Source organism: Silene latifolia, chromosome 3 (assembly GCF_048544455.1).
Source record: "Silene latifolia isolate original U9 population chromosome 3, ASM4854445v1, whole genome shotgun sequence".
Classification (NCBI taxonomy): Eukaryota; Viridiplantae; Streptophyta; class Magnoliopsida; order Caryophyllales; family Caryophyllaceae; genus Silene; species Silene latifolia.
In genome coordinates, this window is record NC_133528.1 from 67636478 (window position 1) to 67649106 (window position 12629).

General features: G+C 35.4%; 1 protein-coding gene across 1 annotated transcript; it reads right to left on the bottom strand.

Annotated features, from left to right (window-relative positions):
* Positions 1 to 11189: 11189 nt before the first annotated feature.
* Positions 11190 to 12401, bottom strand: LOC141649172 (uncharacterized). Its single transcript, XM_074457868.1, has 2 exons — positions 12314 to 12401; positions 11190 to 12181 (listed from the first exon to the last, which is right to left on the bottom strand). The coding sequence occupies exons 1-2, from the start codon at positions 12399 to 12401 to the stop codon at positions 11190 to 11192; spliced, it is 1080 nt and encodes a 359-aa protein (XP_074313969.1).
* Positions 12402 to 12629: the final 228 nt, after the last annotated feature.

The window sequence follows — 12629 nt, forward strand, 5'->3', positions numbered from 1 at the left end:
AACCTATCACAAAGCATACAAAAAAAGGCTACCAACTTAGGTCCTTAATTCTACCCATCTCTCATTCATTATTCAAGGTCAAGTAAAAATTTTAAGTTGGGGTACACGTGTGTGCGTCGGGAGCAATATATGCTCTGATACCAACTGTGACACCCCTCGTTGAGGTGACTAAAATAACTACTAAATCGTGGCGGAAACACGAGATTTTTAAAACTTTTAAGGCTTCTCATGAAGTCCAACGCGGGGCATCACCAACACGATACATAAGTTTAGTTAGTTAAGTTTAAGTTTACAAAACAAGTCTATTTATTGGGGAAAAGATATCCCACGAATTAACATAGATTCGAAAAATAGGTGAGTCTATTATATGATAACTAAATAAGGTCCGAGGTAAGAACTCGCTAGCTCACACGGTCTTCCCCACTTAAGCTTCATCACAAACCTGTCATTCATAATAAATATGAAAGCCACAGTCAGTGGGGAGTAACTCAGGGTTCTCCCAGCCACAATATGTCAAAATACAAGTAATTAGGAATTTAATTAAATAAACAAGCATGAGAGTAAATACTTACGGCGTTACGAAAATCATGATTAGTGGGCATAAGAAAATAGGAATGGTAAAGCACAAATGAGAGAGGAATTATTAGGTCAAACTGTCACACATCAACTCGACTCAAATGTAAGACAATTACAAAGTATAGACTCAAACAAGACAACCCTCTAGACTCCAACCTCTTGGTAGGACGACGATCATAATACGGTCCTAGTCTAAACTGGCCGGACTCTCGGGATGGACGACACCCGATTCGACAAACGATACCAAATCGTATCCAAGACTCGAAATATGGTACACCTAACCGTGCCCGAAAGTCGAGTAACCTCAAGCGGAACCTTGTCACCTAGCCGTGACCCCCGGTCCGAAAAAGGCGGAAGGAAAAATAGCCCAACTCGGAAACAATGGCACCTAACCGTGACCCAATGTCCGAGGGCAAATAAATAGGGAATGTCGAGTAGTCTCACAATGTAAAACGTCACACTCGGGTCCGAACAAGAACCATAACCATTATGCATGATCATAACATTAATGAGTCTTAAAGTAACCAATTATCGATAGGAAAGAAGATGCATGCATAGCTCAATCATTATTAGAAGTCGCAAGTGAAATAGAACAAACAGGGGACTCCAGTACCGGGGTTGTGTACCGGCCGCCAAGGCCACCGGCCGGGACAACATGCCAAAATCGAAATTTAATAAAACTTACAAGTGCACTCCCGGCCGGTCAAGAGACCGGCATTCACGGTCCACCTACTGGGAATACGGCCAAATTTCAAAAACACATAAAACCTTGAGTGCACTCCCATGGTCCAAGAGACCCAGCCGCCGGTCACCCTACGGGAATGCGCCCAAACTCAAAATCACCTAAAATCCTCGTGTACTCCCATGGCCAAGAGATAGGCCGCCGTCACCCTACTGGGACTACAGGCTTACTAAAATATGTCCAAAACTTACAGGAATCTCCCAGCCGGTCAGTAGACCGGCCGCCGGTCACCCGGCTGGGACTACAAACACGCGGGTTCAATGCAAAACACTTCCAAACCATTTGAAACCAACAAAAATTGTTTCCCATCAATTGTTTACGTATCCTAGCATGATTCTAACTCGGAAAAACAACATGTTTGAGCATGTGAATGGGTAATTTCGGATTCAAGAGATGTAGCATGAGATTTTCATCCAAACATGTGAGAATTGCAAACAAGCATGATATTCAACAACCAAATTAGCACCAATCATGAAAGATACAACTTTTAACATTCATATGAGATTATAACTACCTAAAACCACACAATTTTAACATAAAAGTCGAGTAACCCATCACCGTTACCTTTTTGCACTTCAATCTTCTAAAGACTCGTCAATGATGTAGCTATCCTCCTCCGGGTTGTCCAAGTTCTCCCCTAAACACAAAAATAAAGATATTAAGTCAAGAATTCACATCCTTGAAAGATGAGAATTTCGAAAAAGAGGAAAAGATGGCAACTTTCTTACTTAGAAACAAGGGAAATGAGAAAAGGAAGAGAATGGCGCGAAAAGGAACGAGATTAGCGAAGAATTGAGTGAGTTATGGTGATTTTAGGGTTTAGAGCAAGGGTTTAACAATGGTGGAGTGGTTGTTGGGGAAATTTCAGAAATTAGAATGAGGGAGATGAAGTTGTGAGGGTTTAGTTGGGGGTTAGTGTAGAGAAAAGAGGAGAGAAAAGGCCCATGAGTCAAGTTAAGCCCAATAACTCAAAATGAGTCGGTATCCACTAGAATTTTCGTCCCAAGTCTACTATAACTCGAGACGGAGAATAATATTATTAAAATCTACACTATTATTACCGTTACACGGCTATGACGATATTTTATGAAAATAAGCTTTAAATAATAATTATTTAATAAAAATTACTTAAAAATTTATTTAAAATATAAGGAAAGTGCGGGGTGTTACTGTATATGTTACAATCCCTAGGAACGTTTGGGTCCCGGAGCCAAATCGATTAGATTTTACAACACCTACAAGTCGACGTAATCCTCCCTATCCAACTATATGCATGGTCTAATGAGACTCGAGTTGGTTTATGTCTTACAAGTCTCATTGAAAAGATAAGTGATGGGTAAAAAAATGCAAGGATTCATAGGCTCGCATTTCATCAAACATAACATGTGCATAAGTTGAAATCACAACAAGCAAGCAAATTAATTATGAAAGCATATTAGATTAAGCATGAATCAATCCCCATGTTGGTTTCCCCTAATTCCCCATTAACCCTAGTAAAGAGGACTACTCACTCATTATCAAGTTTAACATGCTAACAAGGTTGTCAATCATACTAGCAAGACAAAACATGATGAATAAATGAAGATGATTAACAATAATTAAAAAGGGATTAAGAGAATTATACCTAATGATTATTCCAAAATAATAAGCAAAGAATAATAGAAGTACTTGATGAATGATTGGAAGGTTGTCAATCCTCCAAATAAACCCCAAATAATCTTCAATTACCCAAAATAAATGATGAACAATAGAGAAATTAAGGAAATGAGATTTGTATTAATGCTTAATTAAAAGTTGATTACAAGATTAAGATTGTATATGAAGAACATGATAATCTAATTAGTACAATGAGGTATTTATACTAAGGATTAGGTACATAAAATAGGGTTACTAAGGGCTTAAATGACGATTAAGACCCTTAAGAAAAGTTGAGGAAGTGCTCCTCTCGAAGGAGATGCTCATCTCCGCTTCGCTAGTCTTCAAGGAATATGCGCATCCCGAGTGGACTGAGGAGGAGACGGCTTGCACTGGGAAGGAATCCGAGCGGCCTGAGGCATGAGACGCTCGGGTTGTAGAGGTCTAGGACGAGCGGACTAGCTACGGGACGCTCGGATTGTAGCCAGCCAGGACGCTCGTCCCGTGGCCAAGACGCCCGGATAGTAGCTCAGCAAGCTTCTTCTTCTTTTCTTCTTTTCTTCTTTCAATAATCCTCAAGGATCTTGTTGGGGATGCAAGGATCTTCTCATCATTACCCATCTACTTCATTATTTACATAGGCCTTCTAGTCTTGTCTTCACTTTGATGCTTGGTCATTAGATTCGATCAATTTAGCTCCATTTTGCCATGAAAATGCAAGGTTTGCATTCCTCTCCTACCAAGGAAACAAAACCTCAAAGAATATGCAAAACGAAAGACTAAAGATAGTAAATGACCCAATTATGCACTAAAAAGCCTAGGAACAAGGCTAATTCGGGGACTAAATATGCTCAAATATTGGTCACATCAGACGTCCGTCCTTACATCAGGACAGGCTTCCCTATATTTAGGACGGGCGCCCCTACCCTTAGCCCGTGCGTGCTACCCCCAGGACGCTGGAACTAAGCTCCAAGATTGTCTCTTCACAGCTCCAGGACGCACGTCCTGCTCAGAGGACTTGCAAGGAGTTAGTCATGTTTGGTGGGCCTAGCCTTCATTTAAACCCATAAATAACCCTAAAGCTTACTTACTATATATACCCCTATTTTATATAGAGGAGATGAAGCCTCTTTAGTTTAGATTAAGCCTTTTTAGGAGTAGATTAAAATAGAATGAGTCTTTAATCATTCCACAAATTGCACTTTAATCTGTCATTAATTATTTCTCAAACAATCTTAGATCTAGCTTTGTAATTGAAGAATTATTGGGTTTGCGTTAAGAAATTGACAACTCTTCATCATTAATTAGAGTTTTTTTCCATTATTCTTCCAATTTCCTTTGTTAAATTCAAGTTATTTATATTTGGATCACTTGGGTATATATTTGAAGACTAAGTGACAAGTCTCCGCATCTTTATTCAAGGTTTTTTTTTGTGTTCATCTTTACTTTCCAAGTTGGTAACCTTCTTAATCCCTCTTTATTTACTTGTTAATCTCTTGTTTTATTACCTTACTTAATCATCATGTTCATTTGTGTTGTGATGTTTGACACCATTGCTAGCATATTAATCGTGATGTGTAGTGAGTAGTCTTCTAGCTAGGGTTAGTGGGGGATTAGAGGAGTAATTATGGAATAAATCATTGCTTAATGAGTTCATATGAATGCTTGCTTATTGTACTTTCAACTTATGCACATGTTATGTTTGATGAAATGCTTGATTGACAACCTAGCATGATTCTCTTATCTTTTCAACAATACTTGTAAGATATAAGCTAAATTAAGGCTTGCTAGACCATGCATATAGTTGAATAAGGAGAACCAAGTCAATGTAGGTGTTGTAAAGTTTTGATCAACTCAGCTCCGAGACCTAAGTCTCTCTAGGAATTGTAAGACATAAGCTAACTCGATTCCAACAATAATAATTTCTTGCATCTATGTGACTCATTTATGTTATCTTACCATGATTCCCCTATGATCCCATGACACCCTAGTGTCTTTAATCATTTGTTTATATCTCCATTTCTATTTACTTACCTTGCTCTTCATTTGTTTACATTTCCTTGTCGTAGTTTAGAACACAACCTCAAATCCATATAATCGTGACACTTGCACAACTTAGAATAGATTGACTTAGGACCCAAAACACACCGTCCCGTGGATCGACCCGACTTAGCCACGTACTAGTTGTTTGTTGAGAATATAAATGTGTTTGATTGAGTGAACAACGATTCGCTCACATCACCACGTAAGCCCGATTCCTATCGTGGTTCCCGTCTCGTTTGCATAGACCAACCCACTTGACTAATTACACTCTAATTAATCACATTAATCAATCAATCTAAATTTTCATGAGTAATCAAGGGTGATTTCATTTGGATAGTTCGAGTTAACATTAAAGTCGATTTAGTTAATCTGGCGATGCTAACATGCAAGTATGAGGGTTTAAATCCCATTTAATATTGTTGTTATCGTTTTTATGCCTTTTTTTTTTTTACGTATGTACATCATATAATGCCAAATCACCTTTTAATCTTTCATAAAAACCAAGCTTTAAATCTGAATTAAGCAATTAGACCATGTCAGACGCCAAAAGGAAACGCATCAAGTGATGCGCCGTTTAGAAGGATAGCAACATCTGTTGCGCCCCTTCTAACAGGTTGCTCTGATCGCTTGTTCATTCATTCTTCTTGGGTTCCTTGCCTAATTCCTTTTTGATCCGAGGATCTTTCAGATCCGAGGAAGACCTGTTTTCCTTTTTATTACCAATTCTTTCTTTTATAGTTAATTAATTTTAATGTTTTAATCTTGATTTACAATAAGTCGATTTGGATTACTAATAATCGATATTAGTCGATTCAATACATTTTAAATCGTTAAACTTTGCACTAACAGGCTTTATAATCAATATTAGATCCCTTGGTCCAGTTTTTGTAAATTAAAATCTAATTCTTTCATCTCTTAATCTAATTCTAAACAAATCAATTCCATTTTTTTCAAATATCGTTCTTTTAAACATTAGTAATCAATACTAAGCGGTTTTAAGATAGATCCTTCACATTTATTTCATAAATCCTTTCATATTACTTTCAACATTCTTTTTTATAATTAATCCGTAAATAAAATCGATTTCGTAAATTAATTAACGTAAACACCAAACATGTCTAACTGTCACAGTCAGAACCTGCGCAGAAAGAAAGTAATGGTTGCTGCTGTTGGAGTATGTGTCCTCGACAATAATGCGATCACATGTTTAAATCTCATATTAAGAATACTAAAGGGAATGTAATATTTTATTGTCAACTGATCCACATTAATTGATAATGATTGGCTGACTAGAGTTTGACATTACTGTCGTATGACAGTGGTGATCAGTTGATCCCTTAAGGTCATACCTTTAGGGAAACATTCTTAATTGATTAATTAATTAATTGCATGACGATACAAGTTAATTAATTCCTTAAAATTGAACAAATGATTTTGTGAGTGATAATACGTATCTTATTGTAATTCGATTAAATAAGATTCGTACTAAGTAATTAAATTGTTTTATTACTTAAGGTTTATTTATTGTTTATGAAACAATTAAAATAAAGAATGAATTGTTTATTATATATACAAGTACTTGTGATATATAATTCTATCACCCATTTTAAGTAATTGTAATTGTGAATTACTAGTTAATTTTTGTATGTGATTTATTTTGTTAATATAATGATTTTTAATTTGATAAAAATGCATTTTTTAATTAACATGTCTAGTAACACGTCCAATATGTCACATTACACAAAATTGACATTTGACAAAGTTAAAATGGATCCATATTATTCATGTGTGCCGTGAAAATGAAAGGGAAGGGGTTATTGTGCTTTAATTATTTAATTAGTGGGAAGCATAATCATAACCTACTAATTATAGGTTTGCATGCCTAAACTCTTGTGAAGAGCAACTAGCAAAAGCATTGGGCACTCTTCCCCCTTCAACCTACCCGGCCACCCTAAGGAAAAATGAGAAGTTTTTCCTTCTTATTTTTTTTATACAATTCATCCATATAAGTTTATTACTTGGTGAATAACTTATCTCTCTAGTTTTTGTTTTTGAATACACTAGAAAATTCTCACATAATCTCTAATATTATTCCTAAATTACTAGAAGTAGTAATCTCATAATTTTAATATTTTTAAGGACACAAATATTAATTACTAGTAACTAAATTAATATTTGTATTAAGAGTGTTTCCTTGGTACAAATCCTTAAGGAGTAGATCCCATTATTAGATCTAGGTTTTTTTGGACATTTGGATTTTTGTTTAAGAAGACTAATTTGGTAGGAGACTAAATTAGAATAAACCATTCGGCCCTCATTGTAAGAATAACCGTTTTTCCTTCTTACTTTGTATTTTTGTTATGCATGCATAAGTTCCTTTTAGTTTATGACTTAACTAATAAACACTTAGTTATTAGAGGTGTCTAATAAGAGATTAATGAATCTAACAATTGGTATCAGAGCAAGAGTTGTTGCATGCATAATCGGTTTTGTTTTTCCGAGTTAATATGTTAAACATATAAAACTAAAAATTTGTGATTTATGAAGATAAATGCCACAAAAATTTTGCATGTTAAACATTCTGGTCCTAAATGGATTTTAGGTCATTTTGATGATTTATGGTAATTTATTGCTCTTTAAAATAATTATTAGTATTTTTATTACATTTTATTGTATAAAATGACACTTAAAATGCTAAAATTAGTTAGACTATGATTCTGACCTTGAAATTTTTACAAAGCCTCACATGAACATTTTAAACATTGTATGTAAAATTTCGTATAAAATGGTTTTATATTGCATGTTTTATTATTTTCACATGATAAAAATTGATTAAATGGAGGTATTTTGGTAAAAATGGTTAGACTTCGTCAATGACCATGAAATTTTAGTATGTTATCACATGCAATATTTACACACTGTATGTAAATTTTGAAATTAAATGGTTTTATTTTTCATGATTTATGATTTTTAGATGTAAAAATCACATAAATAGTGACTATTTTAGCAAAAATAGCTAAAATGAATTTTATGGCATAAAATTTTTCCCCATGTTGTATATGTGATATGAACATCAGATCTAAAGTTGCATGTAAAATTTCGTTTGATTTGAATAGTTATTAATTTTTATGGGATATAATTTGATAAATAGCAACTTTAATAGTCATTAATATAAAAATTCGACTTTTGGACTTAAAACTTGTCATTTCTAGGTTCTAGAAACTTATTTAGAATATTCAAAATTTTAATTTTGATTTATTACATAATTTTATATTTAATTTGGAATTAATGGGTTAAAATTATGTTTTATACGAATTATTTGTGAAATAAATTAAAATAATCTAAGGGCAAGTTTTTATTAAAATTTTGGAATGTTGAGAATTTTCCAGAATATACAAAATTGTGATTTTGAAATTTTCGAATTTTTATGACTTAGTTGGAAATTATTTCTTTATTATTATGAATAATAGATGTTTAAAGAACAATAATAAAATATCAAGTTGAATTATTGTCAAATATTTAGTGAAGACTAAATTTTTGAGTCCTAAGAAGGTTAGGATAATTAACTTGGACATAGATTTGATTTATGTAATATTGTGTGATTTTAATAAGTTAATAGTCACAATTATCCATAAAACCGGACCGAATATACGATATTATCTTAAATAGGGCGATTTGGCACATCACATGGCATGTTTCATGCATATTTTAATGCTGCATTTTTAGTGTGATTCTCATATTTTATTTTATATAATTTTGAATTATGTAATTTGTACTTAGTATGGCCTTAGTTTTTAATTGGTATTTCCCGAAATGAATGGGAATATCGATTTGGTTGTAATTATTGTGATCTCGTATCACTTTTATTTTATTTCGTTTTTCATTTTATATTGTATAAAGTAGAAAAGCTATGTAATTTATTTATTTCGGAGTTCCTTGAAGACGGTGCAATTCGAGAAGGTGGTCCGACAAAGACGGTGTTACCTTGAAGTGCGTGCCAAATGAAGTTCAAGGGACCAAAGGAGTTGGTTTCCGAATTTGTAAATAGTTTATTTGATTTACTATTTTAGGAAGGTCATACTAGGATTTTATTGTTTATGCTTTGCATTTGTTTTATATATTTGCATGCATAGCCAAATCGCCACAACTACACATGCATATTATTTTATCGAGTCACCGACCGTGTCAATTATAATTATCATAGTTCACCGCTTTAGTTCACTTAAAATGTGATAGATAATAAATTGACAAGACCTCTCACTAAATAATAATTGAGAATTAGCCTTACCAAATAGTAAAACCATGAGTCCCAATTTCATAAGGAAGTAGGCTCGGCTCACCGGAGTGCTAAACTTGTTACGTTGCGTAAGTGGGTAGTAAAATGTTATTACATCGAAATTTGGATTGAGCTCAACGGAAGTATTCGTGACCGTAGTCGCATGTGTTCCGGGCTAAAGATAAATATTAAAGTAATTTTATCGACCGAGAGTTCTAGAAGTAGAATCGATTAAAGAGTTAATCCACCGAGTTATATTGATAAGGGATGAATCGGCTCACCGTGCCCGAGTTAATATGAATTTGGATCTCAGGATCATTTATAATAGTTGGGTAGAGGTCACTATATAAATGCTTAAAACTTGTTTAAAATGTTTACAAGTATTATTAAAACAATAGATGTTTATTAATTCCTTCACTTCTTATTTTGTAATCGAAATTGTTTTCTCAATTGCAATGGCAACTCCAATTTCATCCGCGACCACTAGCTCAAACCCTCTCACCAATGTTTCATGGCTCCGATCCTTCATAGATCGTTGTAAATTAGAAAAGAATGGGTCAAATTTCGCCAATTGGGATGCACAACTTCGCTTGGCCGCGGAGGGTGACGACAAGCTTCGTTACCTTACCGAAGCCTCTCCCGCCGCACCTACCACAAGGTCTACTCCCGCCGCTAGGCAAGCCTATGAGACTTACCAAAAGGAGCCGGCCGCGATCAAAAATGTGTTGATCTTCTCTATGGAGGCCAAACTCCAAAGAAGTGCTATAAAGATTAGCACCGCATATGAGATCTATACGAAGCTTGTGACCATGTTTTCACAAGCTCCGAGGATCAATCAATATGAAGCGGCATCCGCATTCTTTGATCTCAACATTAAGGAGGGCCAAAAAGTTAGCCCTCATGTGCTCAAGTTGATGGAGCATGTTGAGACCTTAAAACTGCAAAAGGTAGAAATTCTCGAGGAACTCATCATTGATCGAATTCTTCATTCCTTAAATAAGGTTAAGGCATATGTTCAATTCAGGGTGAATTTTAATATGCAAAACTTAAAAGTTTCCTTTGATGAATTGCACAAAATGCTTGTGCAAGCCGAGAGGGACATGGAGCTAAGTGTTAGCACCACCAAGGATGTGCTCAACATTAATCATAAGAGCAAAGGGAATTTCAAGAAAGGTGGCAACAAGGGAAAGAAGCAAACTCCCTACAAGAACAAAGGAAAGGCTTGTGAAGCTAGCTCCTCTAAGCCCAAGAAGGGTGCTCCGTCTGGGGACAAATGCCACTATTGTAATGGTGTTGGGCATTGGAAGAAAAATTGTTCGAAGTACCTTGGCGATATAAAAGCTGGAAAAGTTATTCCAATAGGGCATCCAAGCAAGGACAAGGACAAAAAGAAAAGCAAGCCTAGAAGATCTTGAGGGAAGCTAGATGTAGCTGCCCATGGTGCTAGATCGATGAAAGCTTGGCTTTATTTTGCTTTGTCTTTATTTTCATGTTGTATCTTGAAATTTTAGAACTATTTTGATTTCCTCGTTCGACTTGGAAATTGGGTTGTTTCCTTAAACAATGGTTGTATTTTGGATATTGGTGACTTGGTTTGCAACCCAAGTCACTTACTTTATCGTATCGTTTGTTCTAAAATTTGTCATCATACACTACTTGCATCTGGAAACATAAGATTATCGACTTAAATTGATCAAATAGACAATTATAATGATTGAGTCATTATATGTCCATGAGCTATGAATTCAATTCTCCTTATGTCATTGTGACTAAAGTCACAACTTACTTATGTAAGATCAATTATAGTTATATTGAGTTATAGAACTCACACTAGGGAATATTTTTTTTTTGGGAAAAGGTAAGTTTTATAAATGCCAAATCACCAATTACACTTACAAGGGATCCTCCCAAGACAACTTACATTCGAGCAATGAGACTATCAGTCCATTTCTTAGCTATACTAGACATTCCTATCTCAGTTTTACATCGAATCCTAGTACAGACTTGTGTCCTAACACTTTGAAACACAATAACAGGTCTGGGAACCACCTGATCAATTCTACAATAATTCCTATAATACCAAATCTGGTACATCAGAGTAGCAACACCAGCAGCAATAATATGTTTCACCAGAAGAGACCGTACTCTCAGATGAATCCACCAGTGAATCACCTCATTCTCATGTATTATCACTTGCAGCCACTGAGCCAATAGATTCAAACACCTTTTGCTGAACAAACAGTTGAAGAACAAGTGATCAATATTTTCCTCTTCAGACCCACATAAGAAACAACAGTTTGCCTGAATAATATGCATTTTAAGTAGCCTATCCTGAGTGAGTAACCTGTTTTGAGCAACTAACCAGATGAAGAAGGTGTGCTTAGGTTGCAGCATCCTGTTACTCATCCATGGGTGCCACACCACCTTCATCCCCTCTTCATCCAACCAGCGATACCCAATTTTACTCGTGTACTGTTGCCCAGTAGCCTTCCAAGAAGCTTCAAAGAGGAACTGTTTGAGTATTTCCTTCACCCAGCAAATCTTCCTCCAAGCCCAGCTGGAGGAGGGTGAGGGATTATAATTGTGCCAATTCTGATGTTTCAAATATATAGCATGAACCCATCGAACCCATAGGTGATCAGCTTTTGCTTCTATCCACCATACATATTTTCCAATAGAGGCAATGTTCCATTTATGCAGATTTTTAAAGCCAAGACCACCCTGCTTCACTGGCTTGCAGATTCTATCCCACGACACCAAAGCAGGTCTCTCTTTAGCCTCATTCCCATGCCACAAGAAAGTTCTACACATAGCATCAATCTTATTCAGAACTGTTTTAGGCAAATTGAAAATACGCGCCCAATAAGTGTGCAATGAGTGAAACACAGCTTTAATCAAGGTAGCTCTTCCTGCATAAGACAGTTTCTTACTCCCAACATTCCTTAATCTCTCAGTCACCCTATCAACTAACAGTTGACAGTCAAGGATCCCCAATCTCTTAGGTTGTATATTAACTCCCAACTATCTAAAAGGAATCTTACCCCTCTTCATGCCCGTGGCCTCCTCAATACTATTCATCAAACTCTCAGGCACCCCATTACTAAACAAGTTTGATTTGCCCTCATTCATCCTCAGGCCAGAAGCTTTAGATAAAGTTTCAAAAGCCCTCAGCCACACTAGGGAATATTACCAACCTTATTTTTACACCTATCAAGTTTAAATCATCTAGTCTATATTATTTTTCCAAAATTGTCTCAAACAAATCACTATAAAGTTGATATGTGATATGTTTTCCTCCTTCACCATCATTGTTTGTGGCTCAATAGCTATCTTTGGAGGAAAAGTGATTTTCTCCTA